General features: G+C 41.2%; 1 protein-coding gene across 1 annotated transcript in view; it reads right to left on the bottom strand.

Annotated features, from left to right (window-relative positions):
* The window catches only part of LOC149208061 (phytochrome-associated serine/threonine-protein phosphatase), a 66,040-nt gene extending 58,503 nt beyond the window's left edge, over nt 1–7,537 (bottom strand). Inside the window, exon 1 of the mRNA XM_089395925.1 lies at nt 7,080–7,537. Coding sequence (XP_089252051.1) covers nt 7,080–7,160 — 81 coding nt within the window. The 5' untranslated portion in view covers nt 7,161–7,537. The remainder of the gene's footprint in view (nt 1–7,079) is intronic.
* Between the last annotated feature and the right edge of the window lie 8,766 nt (nt 7,538–16,303).

The following is a 16,303-nucleotide window of genomic DNA, read 5'->3' as shown; positions in this document are numbered from 1 at the left end:
CATGCCTTGCAACCAAACTTCAGGCATTTCACAAGATGACAGAGGTTAGGTCAAGTTGTCAACTTGTGTTGTAGCCTGCAAGTCTTAGTTTCTGGCATCTGCTTCCAATTTTAAGATGTATAGTGGTAACCAGTGTTGTCAGGACCAGCCAGCCCAGACCCTTCAGCTGCCAAAACAAAACTCCCTATTAAAACCCTAAACAAGCAAAATCTATTGAAACTCTCACCGAGCAAAATCTATAGATTTGGTGTATAATGGTTTGAATTTACATTAATGTACATGAATATATTTATTTTTTATTAAACTTGTATATTTCATGTATTTTTTCAGTACTCCATAAACCAGTTCCATACCAGTCTGATCCTCAACCAGTTCCATACCAATCTGATCCTCAACCAGTTTCGATTCCATATTGGTCTGACACTCCGGCAGTCCCACTTCCAGTTCCGATTACTTTGGTGGAAATGGAAAACGAGTTTTTGCTGGTTTAACAGAGCACATGCTTCACAAGACAAGGCACACCATGGAAAAGGAGTCTCACTTCAAATGAATGATGTTCAATGATTCAAGGCACTTACAACATTGTTTTGAAAATAGGTCATTGAAGATAAAGAGAGATCTACGGCACTTTCCAAAACAGTCTATTGAATATCCAATGCTCTTCTTCTTTTCTCCGGAAAAATGCTTATTATGTTTCATTACTAAACAATAAAGAATGACTCAAGATTTCTTATATATCATGGAACAAGAGTTTGAGCAGACAGGGTATCCCCCTACGTTTACAAGGAGAGCTTCAGTTAGCATATCAATTTAAGAATTGATCTCAAGATAATCTCCATCTTACCTGAAAATGTCTAACCTGACTTAACACGGGCTAGGCGAGGTTTGAACCAGCAACATCACGAGGGCCAACTGCTCTACACCTCTGGAGGCTTTAAAATTGGTAGGCTTTGACCCACTTATGTGTGCACGGGTCACAATACCATTTTAATATAATCTCTATGGGTGCAATGACACATTTGACCACGACCTCAAGGTGTTCCCATGACTTCAAGCTAGGGCCTCATGGGAATTGAATCTTGCCCAACGGTGAAAAACCCCTTGTTTTCCTCCATTGGATCTAACCCCTTTGGGCTTTGCAATGAAGATATTAAGACCACTTAAACATTATTTTTTTATTATTAAAATTTAATATATAAATCACCTTCCCATGCCACATCACTGTTATGTTATATTATACATCTCTTTCATACTGGACTGTAGAATGCATCTCGCTTCTCTGAGGCAACAAACATAATTTTAATTCTAAATCACATGCCTATTTTTACCAAAAACAGGGCACCTACCTAAATGGACATTGAATATCCAATCACCCACCCTTAATGGCTCTTTTGTTTTTCTTTACACCAAGCATTTCCCTAAACCTTTCAAACTCTTCTTGGTTAATGCCTTCATGAAAATATCTACTAGCCAGTCTGTCGTCCTGTAATATAACATTAAAATTTGCTTATTTTCTACTTGCTCTGCTCTTTACATGTAATGGGGATAGATCTTAATACGCTCGGTTCTGGCATGAAATACTAGATTTTTTGTGAGTCTAATAACACTGATTATTAAAAAGAGAGCTGTAGCTTGAGTTATTTTAAGGCTCGAATCACAAAATACCCTCTTGAGCCCTATCTCTACACAAGTTGCACTGGTTGCTGTTTTTTATTCTGTTTTTGCGGAGTGCCATGCAATGATTAGTTGCTTCTCACTTACCGATTAAATTACTCTTGATCCCATACTGAATAAGTAACATGTGATAAAAATTTCTCTTATATGCATCCTGTCCAATCTGAAGCAGTGTGCCCAACCAATACGAAGTTGTCATTATAAACAAATTCTGTTAGTTTTTGTAGCATCAAATGTGTTATAGCCACAAAATTTGGTGGAGACGTTGGAATACATATATTCTCCAAAACTCATAAATCATTTCTGTAAATTCCACCTAGAGACGACTTAATTAAAATAATTAATCGTTTTTTTAATGTTTCTTAAGTCTAAACTTAAGAAATCTGATTAATTAAAGGGTATTAATTAAGTCATGGTAAGAATCTTCTAGAAGAAGGCATGGATCGAGTTCTAGTTAATCTTAGTCATCGATTATGTTTTAATCTTGACCATTGATATCTCAACAAGAAATTATAAGAAGAAATTCGATGTGGGTTGGAGAACACACTTGAGCCACCAACAATTTGATTTCACTAGCAGATCGAACTCCAAAGTAGCAGCTCTGAGTTGCTGGAGAGAGAGCTAGTGAGCTCGAAGCAGTGAGAGAGGGGCAGGGATAGTAAGGCTGGAGGAAGATTTTCTTATTCCAGTGAGTGCATTGCAGAGAGGCAATGAGTGCCACAGAGAGGTAGCATAGAGCCACGCAGAGGCAACACAGTGCTTCTGGGGGATTTCGTATTATGCTAGGGAGAAGCAGTGATTCAATGCCAGAAGCCGAAGAGAGAGTCCGTAGGCCAGAAGGGTCCATCTTCCAAACAGCAGCTGACTAGATAGCGAGAGGGAGGCAATTCTGGGTTGTGGGACGCAGTACTGCGCAGAGGCAATAGAGAACAGCTCATCTTGAGCCAAGGTCAGTGTCGGATCGCCAATGAGAGTGAGATTTTTCTCACTAGACTTATTGTCAATCATTTCTCTATATGGATTGCTAGATTTGAGCATCCATAGTTTTGTACTCAGGTTTACTATTGCATAATAATTAAAACCCTCAGTTGCTGCACTGGTTTTCCCGAGTTGGGTTTTTCCAGGGATTTTGTCCAAAAATAACTATGTATTTGTTTGTGTGTGTAACTGTGTATTTGTGTGTGTGTATAACTGTGTATTTGTGTGTGTGTGCATCTATTCTTCCAGAGTTAGTTTTCTTCCGTAGTATTTTATTTGTGAAGGTTGCAGTGTATTAGTTTCGATATCTACCATAGATCACAGTAAATAATTTGTTCAGTTTATTTAACAAATAGAAGAAACTTAATCAGTGGCTGCAGTAGAATTCCGAGTTTCAAAATTTTCACATGGTAGTGGAGCGCAGATAGAAACCGAAAAGCTCAGTTGCAAAAGGGAAGAGGAATTTCGAAGCCTTGTGTAGGCATCAGTTCGAAATCCTCAGAGGCAGTGCAGTCCCTTGGCCAAGAGGGTCAATTTTTAGGAAAGTTTTATTTCTCTGAGAGAGTCGACAGAGAAAAACAATTCCATATCAAAGATTATCAGAGACAGAGGGAGCAACAATATTTTCCTTGCAAGGCAGATCTTCAACTGGGACGCAGTTATTTTGCAACAATTTGCTAGTGCAAAATAGCATCAAGAGGAAGGAAGAGTACACACTGAAGGAATTCTTTTCTCAGGAATTTCTAGCCCAGAAGTTCGATTTTTCCTAGCAGAGCAACAGTAGTTGTGAGCAGATTTGCCCACTCCAGTAGGGGGTGCGTAGAGCCAATCAGCAGCTGCGCAAAGGAGAAGAGGAGGAATTTGACTTTTTGCAGAGATGGCATCAGCAAGGCTGAGAGATGAAGATCGATTGGAGGGAGCCTCCAACTATGTGATCTGGAAGGCAAGAATTTCATGTCTTCTAGATGAATACAATCTCAAAACCTACATCGATAGCGTGGTAGTTGTACTCGCAAATGCAGATCCGCTAAAGGCCTACAAGAAGGAGATGGCAAAAGCAAAGATGTTGATTCTCGATGGGGTTTGAGGTCATGTGGTGTCACACATAGCTGGCAAAGATACTATCCGACGGATGTGGGAAGCTCTTGCTACGCTATACGAGGGATCTTCTGAGCAGCGGAAGATGTATCTTGAGGAGAAGTTGAGATGCACAAGGATGCAGAAAGGGGAGTGCATAGACCCCTTCCTCACTAGGCTTCAAGATATCCAAGACCAGTTGCCTGAAGTAGGGTCAGCACGCCAGCCTACAAAATTGGTGCGGTTAGCTCTAAGCAATGTTTTCGAAGAATGGCAGGTATTCGTCCAGAGTATTTTGGGTAGAGAAAAGTTGCCAGATTGGGATCGAATGTGGACTGATCTGCAGCAGGGGAGATGAGGCGAGATTTGGCGAGGAGCAACATCAGCAACAGTTGGACGAAGCAAGTAAAGGAAGAGGAGAATGAGGCCCTCGCATCAAGGGGCAACAAGAGCAGTGCAGGAGGAAGAAGGACCTTTCCAAGGTCAAATGCTTTAAATGTGGTGAGCTTGGCCACTACAACACTCAATGTCCTCTCAGAAAGAAGGACAAAGAGGAGAAGTAGGATCAGCAGGCTGCATCCACAGAGATTGACAGGTTTCCCTCCAGATTAGAGGAAGAGTTTTCCATGATCACCGATATACCTCCAGGAGTGAGGTGGGGTGATTTAGTTTTGTAGCCCCATAGAGCTACAAGATGGGCAAGATTCTTGAGGAGATCAACCTCGTGAATCAATACCTTGCTACGGGAGCCCATAACATGCAATAGCATGATGGATCAGTGGCAGTTGGTGCAATCAAGTGCCAGAGTGACAGATGCAATAGCTAGTAGCGGACTAAGACTGAGCAGCGTAGAGCAGAGTCAGCAACAGCGCAGAGGCTTCAATGACAACGCAGAGTCTAACAGCAATCAGGACCCGGGTGATAGATACATCACATCGACCACTATTGGTTCAATATGTTGGATATTTCTCAGTCGCAGATGTTGCAGTTGCAGAAGCAGTAGATGAGGAGTTGCAGTGCAGATGCAGTGGTTGGCAGCACTTCAGCAGGGTCAGCAGCATCAGAGTTGTGCAGTAGTTGATGGGCAAAGCGCCAGACATCAGCAATGTGACAGGAGGTGGTGCAAAGACATGGTGTTGCTTTAGAGGGTTGTAGCGTTAGAACACATTCTTCGCAAAGAGGGAGTGTTAGTTTGTAGCATCAGATGTGTCCTAGCCACAAAATTTGGTGGAGAGGCTAGAATACATGTATTTTCCAAGGACCAAAACCCATAAATCGTTTCCGGAAATTCCATCTAGAGATGACTTAATTAAAATAATAATCATTTTTTAATGTTTCCTAAGTCTAAACTTAGGAAATTTGATTAATTAAAGAGTATTAATTAAGTCATGGTGAGAACCTTCTAGAAGAAGACATGGATCGAGTTCTAGTTAATCTTAGCCATTGATTATGTTTTAATTATGGTCGTTGATATCTCAACGAGAGATTACAAGAAGAAATTCAATGGGGGTTGGAGAACACACTTGAGCCACCAGCAGTTCAATTTCACTAGCAGATCGAACTCCGAAGTAGTAGCACTGAGTTGCCAGAGAGAGAGCTAGTGAGCTCGAAGCAGTGAGAGATGAGCAGGGATAGTAAGGCCGGAGGAAGATTTTCATGTTCTGATGAGTGCATTGCAAAGAGGCAATGAGTGCCACAAAGAGGCAGCGCAGAGCCACCCAGAGGCAGCATAGTGCTTCAAAGGGGATTTCGTATTCTGCTGGGGAGAAGCAATGATTCAGTGCCAGAAGCCGAAGAGACAATCCGAAGGCCAGAAGGGTCCATCTTCTAGAGAGCAGCTGACCAGATAGCGGGAGGGAAGCAGTTCCGAGTGGTGGGACGCAGTACTGTGTAGGCTGACACAGGGACTGTGCAAAGGCAGCAAAAAGCAGCTCATCTTGAGCCAAGGTCAGTGTCGGATCGCCAGTGGGAGTGAGATTTTTCTCACTAGACTTATTGTCAATCATTTCTCTGTATGGATTGCTAGATTTGAGCATCCACAGTTTTGTACTCAGATTTACTATTGCATAATAATTAAAACCCTCAGTGACTGCACTGGTTTTCCCGAGTTGGATTTTTTCGGGGACTTAGTCCAAAAATAACTATGCATTTGTGTGTGTGCATCTATTCTTCCAGCGTTATTTTTCTTCCGTGGTATTTTATTTGTGAAGGTTGCAATGTATTAGTTTCGATATTTACCATAGATCATAGTAAATAATTTGTTCAGTTTATTTAACAAATAGAAGAAACTTAATCAGCTGCTGCGTAGGATTCCAGGTTTCGGAATTTCCACAAATTCAACACCATAGCACAATGTTCCCTTCAGGTTCCTATGGATTCCTTTTGCTGCTTTACAGTGAAAATCACTTTAACAAGTCATGAACCATGAAACAGTGCCAACAACATAGCCCGAGTCTAGCTTAGAAGTTGGTAGTGGACAAATAAATAAATCACACGATCCCTACCAGCTACGTATACAACATTGCATCTAATGGCTTTGAGATTATGTGTCGATAACTCCATCCTTGTTTTAATAGGAGTTGTCACTAGATTACAATTACCCATAGTTCTCTTTAGCTTTTCTACTTGTTTACTTCAGGGCATGAGAATCTCATCATCTTTCTGTCAATCACAGTGACAGGCATTTCAGAGACTGGCAAATCCTTAACTCCCCTCTATGGATGCAAATATTATCTGGTCATTAAAGCACAACTTCCAAGGCCTTCAATCTGCTTTTACCTCTGAAACAGGACTCATTGGCTAATGCCCAGATATGTAGGGCGATTTAAATATACTCTATCCTATCCTCGATGCCTTCTCATCTCGATGGTACCTTTTGACCTCGCAAGCCACGATGACAATTTGGGTGCCTAATAGCCATGGAGTTACACTTGATGCCTGCACTTCGCCAGATCAAAATTAAAAATACCTTCGATCTTGTCGGGTTAGAGGTTTAAAAGGATCAAGCTCCGGAATAAGGTCAGAGAAACCTCTCTTTCATTTTATGAAAAACGAATCCATGTTTATTTTTCGAGGAACAGTTCATTTGAATAATCAAATGAGCATGTTATGCCATAATTGTGGGCCATGACTGCCAATGGTACATTCATGGAGTGGGTCTACTGTCCGCTTCGTATTTTGGGGGATTGATATTACAATTCATAATTTCCTTCAGGTTTTTTCATAACATATATGATTTCAGTACTGTACTGGTAACATCATCAGAAAATAGGGTGAAAGGCCCCAAAAATAGAAAAAAAAAAATAGGCTTTCGGGTTGGGATTGAAAGGCAAAAAGTAACAAACACTCACATATTCACAGAGAAGTTTGAGCTGATCTTCCATAAGATGTTGTCCATCCTTAACCTTTTGAATCCATTCATCCAGATCCATCCTCCTACTCCCTTTTGATCGATCGCTTCTTATTACCCAACGGCTCTCCTCTGCTGTAAGGCTGTCGTTGTGGAGGAGATAGCCCTGTGAATTACGTCCACAGCTCGACAACAGATCTCGAAAGTATATACCAAGAACGGGAAAAGCTGCGCAGCTCCTGTGGAATCCGTGGATTTCGTTTCGGACTCACGAAACTTTTCCGAAACAGGGGAACTATTGAGATATTAGTATTACATATCTTCGCCACTTATAACTTCCAATGCACGCACCCACAAAATAAGAACCATAATAAACAGAGAGGGCAAAAGATAAAAACCCTCGATCGGAATTGCGTCACATAAATTCGATTAATCTCGGGGTAAGATGGACCTTTATCTCAATGAATGTCATGGTTGGTTGGAAGCAAAAAATTATAAAAAGAAAATACAGACAATGGCCAAAGCAGTGTGACCTCTAAAATAGCAATAATGCTAAGTATTTATGGTATTTTATTAATGCTTATTTGAATTGATTGATAAAAAATAAAATAAAATATGATATCTATGGTATTTTATTTTATAAAGGATATTTGTTCCGATATGTGTATGAGCGTTATATTGATAAAATAAAAGATATAATAATTAAATTTAAAAGTATACATATCATATTTTGTATATGATAATAATATTTTGGAGGAAGTTTTTTATATAAATATTTTAGAATGGATATTTGATATAAATTAAATTGGAAAGGTAATATTAAGAAAAGGATAATGGAGGGAGTGTGACTTAGCTCTGTAACAGTGCAAGCGTTCCTATGAGGAGTTTGGGCAGCATTGAAGGACGCGGCCGCCTACCGCAGATCGGCTTGGCTGGGCCTTACTCGAGGTCGCCCGCCTCCATGGAGGTGCTGGGCTCTCCTCAGGGGCCTCCCATCTCTCCTCCTCCGCCTTCTGCCTCTGAAGCTTTCAACTCTCTGCTCGCATCCTTGCCAAAGAAGAAGAAAGGCGAAGCTGCAAAGTTTGTGAAGAAACTAGAGGACATCCCCGAGATTTCTCTCCCGCCAGATGGGCCGATCCAAGTCGCTCTTTCTCTAGCAGATCATGCCCTCATTGGCCAGTTCACAGGGCTTTGGCCATCCCCTAAATCCACAGAGATCTAGGTCGCCAAGAACTGGGCACCCTTGATCAAAAACAGAGTAACCTCATACTTTCTCGGGAGAGGCTACTTTCTGTTCGAGTTCACTGCAAAAGAGGACAAGGACCTGATTTTCCAAAATGGACCTTACTTCATGGGCCCTCAGGGATTGTATCTGAATAATGGACACCAGACTTCGATTCGGCAGTGGATGTTCCCACAGCGGTCCCGGTGTGGGTGAGACTCCCTAATCTCCCAGTGCATTGTTGGAATTGGGATTCGTTGAAGCACATAGGCAACACCCTAGGTAAATTTATAGATCGGGCTAATAATAAAGACCAGTACGATTGCGCCAAAATCTGCGTGGAGGTAGATCTAGAGGTGGGGCTCCTGGAAGCCATCAAAATCATCGTAGGTCCCTGGACTCATGTGCAAAATCTCAACCCCGAGCAGTTGCCCTTCAAATGCCGGAAATGCCACGTCTATGGCCATTTTGCCAGAGGTTGTCTGTCCAATGGGGCGGAAGAGAAAGGGAAAGAAGAAGGCTGGAACCAAGTCAAGCGCACCAAGACCTCTCATAAGAAGACTGCAACTGCAAATGATAAAGGCCCTCAGACGGCCCCTGTTCAGCAATCAACCATGGAAGGCCAAGAGAACAAATTCGAGCTCCTAGGATCTGAAACTGTGGCCTCCCAAGAGGTTGAGATCCCAAAGGAAATTTCTCCCGCCAAAGCTTCCCCCTCCGTCTCGACCAAAGGTGGAAGTGCCGTAGAGAGATCCAAAGGAAAGCTCTCAGAAGAGGAGGAGGAAGTCCAAGAATCTGAGGAGTCAGAAGAAGAAGGAGAAATAGGAGACTCTCAATCCTCTCCCAAAAGATCCACAAGAGGACGCAAGTCTGCCAGGGAAAAAAGAGAGCAGGAAACCTACAAAGATAAGCTTCAGGGCAGCCAGCCAACCCTTGAGAAGCTATTGGCAAAAACTCCGAAGACGACGAGGAATCAAACTCAGGGTTCCAAGGGAGCCCACCATAACAAAAGTAAATGATGAAGATCATCTCCTAGAACTGTAGGGGTATGGGCACTAGAGCCAAGGAAGAAGCAATGAAAAGTTTAACAAGATTGGAAGCCCCGGATATCCTCCTCATCCAGGAGACCAAAATGGAGGATACAACTTTCCTCCAAGTAAGTAAAAAAATTTGGAATAAAAGCAGAGCGCAAGCTATCTCTACTCGTGGAGCCTCGGGAGGGCTTGGCTCCTTCTGGAATGCCAACGAGTTCTCAATAATCTCTGAGACTTTGAGCACCCACTGGATCTTCTTAAAGATGCAACATCTTGATACCAAAGAGATCATATGTCTTTTCAATGTGTATGTCCCTAACAATGCTGGGGAGAAGAAGATTTGCTGGGACTCCATAAAAAATCTGGCAGATCTAGAGAACCTGGAAAACATCATCATCGCTGGAGATCTCAATCTCACCCTTCTTTCGTCAAAAAAAAGAGGAGGTTGCATAGTAAGGGATCCGGCAAGGGAATGGGCGAAGGATCTCATGCAGGACTGGGACCTGCTAGACATCAAGCCTTCTTCCGGTAAGTACACTTGGTCAAATAAAAGAGTCGGTCCTGGTCATATAGCTGCAAGACTAGATAGATTTCTTGTTCAAAGTTCCTTTCTTCTTCTCGGTCTAGAGGCTAGAATGCACATCCTCCACAACAGTGTTTTAGATCACAAGCCCATTAGACTTGAGCTGCTGGCTCTCAAGGATTTGGGCCCTATTCCTTTCAAATTCAGTCCTCTATGGATCAAAGAGGCAGATTTCATGCAAAAGGTTAGGGATTGCTGGAAGGAGCCAGTCAAGGGTTCCCCCTTTTTTGTTTGGGAAGAAAAACTCAGAAGAGTAAAAGTGATGCTGAAAAGCTGGGCCAAGACTTTGCCCAACCCTGCAACTGAAAGAAAAAAAAATTCAAAGTTCCTTAGAACTGCATCATCTTCAACTGGAAGAAACTGAAATCACAAAAGAAGACCTGGACAAGGAGACACAGCTTTAGCAAAAATTTCACAAGGCTTGCTTGGCCGAAGAAGAATGTTGGAGGCTTAAATCCAGGAGCCTTTGGCTCAAAGCAGGGGATAGAAACTCCTCCTTCTTTCATAAGCAAGCCCAAGCCAAGAAATGCTCTAACTCCATCTCTGAAATTAAAGAAGAGAACTACATCCTAAAGGATATAGCCAGCATCAAAAAGGCAGCTTCCGACCATTTTAAGAATCTGTACAGTGAGGGAATGGAGGTTGGACATAGTTCTAAACTCCTAGATGTAGTTCCCCACCTGATCACTGCTAGGATGAACCATCTGTTAGAAGCTAAAGTCAACAAAAATGAAGTAAAGGATGCCCTCTTTGATATGGACCCCGACAAAGCCCCGGGACCGGACGGATTCACAACTAGATTCCTTTAGTCCTGTTGGCAGATTGTGGAGAAGGAATTCCTCAAAATGATCCTAAAGTCCGAAGATTTCCAGAAAATTGGAGGCTGCACAAATTCAGCATTCCTTGCCCTTATCCCCAAGGAAAAAGGAGCAAACTCCTTCAACAGATTCCGCCCGATCTCCTTGTGCAATATTGGATACAAAGTGGTAACCAAAGTAATAGCAAATAGATTGAGGAACATCCTCCCCAAAATCATCCCAGAGAACCAAGGAGGATTCATTCATGGCAGACAAATCGTGGATAATTTCATTTTGGTTCAAGAGGCGATCCACTCTAGCATGCATCGAAAAGAAAAAGGTATGGTGGTCAAGCTCGACCTAGCAAATGCTTTTGATCGAGTTAGACATAGTTTTTTGCTGGATGTTCTGCACAAGATGGGATTTGGATTAAGCTTTATAAACTGGATTCAGGCTTGTATATCGGAGCCCTGGATTGCTCCCCTGGTAAATGGTAGGGCTGCAGATTTCTTCAAAGCCTCTAGAGGGCTGAGGCAGGGGTGCCCCCTCTCACCCCTCCTCTTTGTGCTGCAGGCTTCTGTCCTCAGCTTTTATCTAGACAAGAAGCAACAAGACCAAGAGATAGCTGGGCTAAGCATAGCAAGAGGGGTAAAAAACATCAATCATGCCCTCTTTACTGATGACACCTTATTGCTGGGGGCTGCAACTCCGTTCTCAGCTGCTAGATTTAAAGAAGCGCTAGATGAATTCTATGAAGTCTTGGGCAACGAATTAAACAATGGGAAATGTCATATTTATTGTTGGAATATTTCTCCATCCTCCCTAAATTCCATTGCTAGATGCCTAGGTTTTGCAGCCTGTTCAAATTGGACCTCTTTCAAATATCTTGGCCTTCCTATCTTCTTCAAGAGGGCCTTGAGCAAAGATTGGAACCCTCAACTAGAGAAATTCAAAACTAAAATGCAGGCCTGGGGCTCCTCCTAGCTCAATATTGCAGGCAAAGCAGTGCTCATCAAAGCAGTTCTTAGCAATCTTCCATTATTCCAATTTTTTGTTCTCTTAGCACTTGTGGGTATTCTCAAGAAGATGGAGGACCTTATTAGGAAGTTTTTCTGGAAGGGAGGCAAGCAAAATGAAAAGAAAATCCCACTTGTCAACTGGGAAATTGTTTCCAAGCCTCTACAGGAGGGAGGACTGAATTTTAAAAACCTCTGCGCTCAAAATTTAGCCATGGGAGCAAAACTGATTTGGAGAATTATAGCTCCCAATCCAGGCTGGGCGCATTTAGCATTATGGAAAAAATACTTCAGAGGAAGGCGTCTTCGCTGCTTGGATAAGCCCAAATCCCAATTCAGATCTCCCTTCAGCATTCTAAGTATCAAAGCAGCTCCTTTGGTGAATGCGCAGGCTTATTGGATCCTTGGGAATGGTCAATCCATTAATCTATGGGAAGACTGAATTATGAGCAGGCCCCCGCTGGCTGAAACTCGCTCCTTGCACTCGCTACGGACATGGATGATGGACGCACACATTAAATCACTGTGGGATATGTCATGTTGGATCGGACATTGCTGGGCAGGCTGGAAGCAGCTCCCGGTCCCTCCTGCTCTCCAAAGCGACTGCGCAGAGCTCTACAATCTTCTACACGGGTTGGCTCCCATTCACGTTCGGAGAAAAGATGCCCGTAGATGGGGTCTGCAGCGCGAAGGCTACTCGGTGGCACAGGGGTATGTTAAATGCTTGGAAAGGCCATACGTATAGCCAGATCCTGCTCCCTGGAATGGGATATGGAAGTTCCCCTCCATCCCGAAAATTGATCATTTCTGTTGGTTGCTCTGCCATAAAAAAAATAAAAATAAATAAATAAATAAAATAAATAAATAAAAAAAAAATAAAAAAAAATAAAAAATTAACGGATGATAGGTTGCAGAAGAGGGGATTTTTTGGCCCTTCTAGATGCATGCTATGTAAATATAAGCCAGAATCCGCCCTTCACCTCATGCTGGAGTGTAGATATGCCGTCCAAATCTGGCAAGAGCTCTTAGGAGCATGGAAATCTAGCTTCACTCTCCCCTACATTATCCCAGATTTGTTTGCTGGTTGGTTGTCCAGATACCCAGGTCCAACCCCAAAAAACAAATTAATCATAGCAGCTTGGATTGCTCTTCCCAAAATTATCAGTTGGCAGATTTGGTTAGAGAGGAATAGAAGGATATTCAGAAACAAAGAGCACGATTTCAGTCTCGTTGCAATCACAGTCAAATGTCAGCTAAATGAATGTGTAAGAGACAAAATGGATGATTCAAGCCTATGCCAACAAGACATCAAGTTGGGTGCTGCACTCAGTCTCCAATTCCAAAAATCGATTATCATCCCCATTCCTCCCAAAGAATGGTAAATCCGAAAAAATGAAGAAAACTTTCAGTACTAGATTTCCAAGCAAACAATCCCCTCTCTCTTCTTTGACAGGGCAGCCAAGGGAAATCCAGGAATCGTTGGGGCGGGAGGGCTCATAATAAATATAGAAGGAACTCCTATCCACAGATTTGCTTGGGGACTGGTTCACTCCTTTAGCATGCAAGCTGAAGAGTTGGATCTTTTCCAAGGGATCAAGCTGCTCAAAGAATTGGGATTTAGAGAGGTTAATGTCTTTGGTGATTCGTAGGTCATCATCAAAACAATGGTGACAAACTCTATTCCAACAGATTTGCGTCTTGCAAGGACGATCACAAGAGTCAAAGCAATGGCAAAGTCCTTGAAATTGGAATTTTTCCATGTGCTAAGAATAAACAACAAAGAGGCGGATATTGAAGCAAACAAGGCAGCCCAGTTACCTGCTGGGGCTATTCTCAGAGACAAAGAAACATCGTGGGATCCAATTCCTTAATCCCCTATCTTCCATGTTTTACTGCATTTTATTGAAGCAATTTGTATGCATTCACAAGCTCGGGCAAATAACAGAAATAGAGTTCATTGTAAAATGTAAGAAGAGACGAATCATAAGCGTATGCGCCTTGATCCTCTTATTGGAGAGGTGCTCAGAAAGCACCTCCAATATTTGTAATCTGTGTTGTGGTTTTATGCCAAGTATCTAATGCAATCCTATAACTGTTCTTGTAAAAAAAAAAAAAAGGATAATGGAGGGTAGAAAGTTTATTATGGATTTGTTTCTTAATTGGAATTGTAATATTGAGAAAAAGATAATGGAGAGTGGAAAGTTTAATATGGGCTTGAAAACAATTGTAATTTAGCACCTTTAGATATAGGATAAGACAAAACTCCTCCTTGAAACAATTGTTACTCATGTTATTTTATATGGATGTGAAGTTTTAGGGATGCAATATCTCTAAAGAGTCGTTGAAAAAAGTAGAGGAGATCCAAAAAAAAAATTATATATATATATAATATAAAAGCAAAGGAAATACACCCCCATCTTATCTTCCTCGTAAAAGCAAATATTTCCCCCATTGAGAGCAAAAATAGGATAAGGTACTTGATGTATAAGAACAAGTTAAATAAAATGGAAGATAAGAAACTTCCCAAATTGCTTCAAACTCTAGCTGAAAGCACCTTCGATCAAGTGTGGATAGCATAAAGGCTCAATGTTGGCTAAATCATTATGGCATAAAGGAAGAAATCATTATACATAGAGATAATATTAAAAATATTACTAAAATTGTAGTGTGATAAAGAGTTAGAGGGAAAAATAGAATCTAGAAGATCAAAAGTATCTCTTTATTTTAACTAGAGTAAAAAAGAAAATAGACGCCCATGAGGGGCAACTCAATTGGTGATAGCCTCGTTATGAAGTATGATGTAAAATATGAGATTCAATGTTCAAATCCCCCATGGGTCAAACCAAGAACAACAACAACAAAAATCGACATTATTAAAATAAGAACAATCCCCACGACCTCCATAGTGAAACCAAATGTTGAACTTCCCAAAACACCATGGGATGAAAGAATTTGTCAACTCTGTGAGAATAGGAGGGTTGAAGATGAAAATCATTTTTTTGTAGAATGTCTAGTGCATACCCATATTAGATCTCAATTTCAAATATATGTCCCAAGCTCTTTTTTGTAGAATGTCTGGTGCATACCCATATTAGATCTCAATTTCAAAATATAGGTCTCAGTCCCAACCTTATTGGTCTTCTAACTCAACAAAATTATTGTTATCTTGGAATGCTTCTTTTAATGATTTTCCAGCATATAAATAAAATTCTAAAGAAAGTTAAGTAGTCACTTGCCTTCTTAAGGTCCAATGGACCAAATTCAATCTCGTTGGACATTAATCATCGTCGTCATCATCGTCATTAGTATTTATTTAAATTAATTTGGTAAGTCGAAATTGTGTTAAGTTCTAAGTCCTTTAATTTATAAAGAGAAAGAAAAGTATGATACATGATATCCCAAGAAGTAAAATCACTTATCAATTTTCATTATATAGTGAGCAACCAAAATTTGTTAAAAACTTGTACCAAATCCAATGATGTTTATCCTGACCATGGTCATATCTCAAAGTAAATACTCAACTTCCTTAAAAATCCGAGTTAGCCCAATTAGTTATCATTATGGTTAATGGATAGCCAACGAGTTTCATGTTGATAGGTGTCTAATTCAAATCCACTAAGTGAGGCAAACTAGAGATTTCATCCATGAATGTGGGGAAACATCTCCATAGATTTCCTTACAAGGGTTCTAATGAATATAAAATAAATATCCATCTTACCCCAAAATATATATCTATATCTATATATATATATATATATATATATATATATATATATATACAATTTCCACCCAAAAAGAGTTTTATTAAAATAATTAATTATTTTTAATGGGACCCTAAGTCTAAACTTAGGAAAATAAAATAATTAATGGGTATTAATCTAACAATGGGTGTAACTTCTAGAACAAGACGAGGATCAAGCAAAAATTATCTTAGCCATTGATTAGTTTCTAATCTAGGTCGTTGAAAGTCAACGAGGAGATTATTAAGGAGGCTCGAGGGTCATTTGGAAAACACACAGAGAGTTGATCAGCCAAATCAAATTGTTGAAGCTAGAGGCAGCGCAGTGATTTGTAGTGATCAGGCAAAGGGGCAGAGAGAGTTTTGGCTGGAGGATCTTCTCCGGAGCCGAGAATACTCAGCAGAGAGGCAGAGAGACACAGAGAGGAGGCAGCGCAGAGGACAGAGAGGGTGACGCATAGCCAGGAAGGGCCCACACAGCGCAGCGCAGAGCCTTCAAGCAGAAGTCTGAGATTTGTTGGGAGGCTAATGTTCTGAGTTGGGAGGGTTGGAATCAACTCCTGAGAAGAAAATCAATTCCCAACAGAGATGACGTGGGGCCTTAGAGGCTTACGCAAGCCCACGCAGGGGCAGCGCAAAAGTAGACAGGGAACTTATTGGTTCAGTTGTCGGATCAGTCGGGACTTGCAATGTAGAGTGAGGTAATCTCACTAATTTCTTCTGCAAGGTGATACTCTCTGTACTAGATTGTCAGCAAGACATCCAGAGATTGTATTCATAAATAATTTCTACTTAATAATAAAAACCCTCATATCTATTGCACCAGTTTTCCCA

This window comes from Pinus tabuliformis, chromosome 1_2, assembly GCF_031772625.1.
Source record: "Pinus tabuliformis cultivar Carrire ecotype Pingquan chromosome 1_2, CPIR1, whole genome shotgun sequence".
Classification (NCBI taxonomy): Eukaryota; Viridiplantae; Streptophyta; class Pinopsida; order Pinales; family Pinaceae; genus Pinus; species Pinus tabuliformis.
Note: the sequence above shows the minus strand (reverse complement) of the source record. Positions and strands in the feature narration are given on the sequence as shown.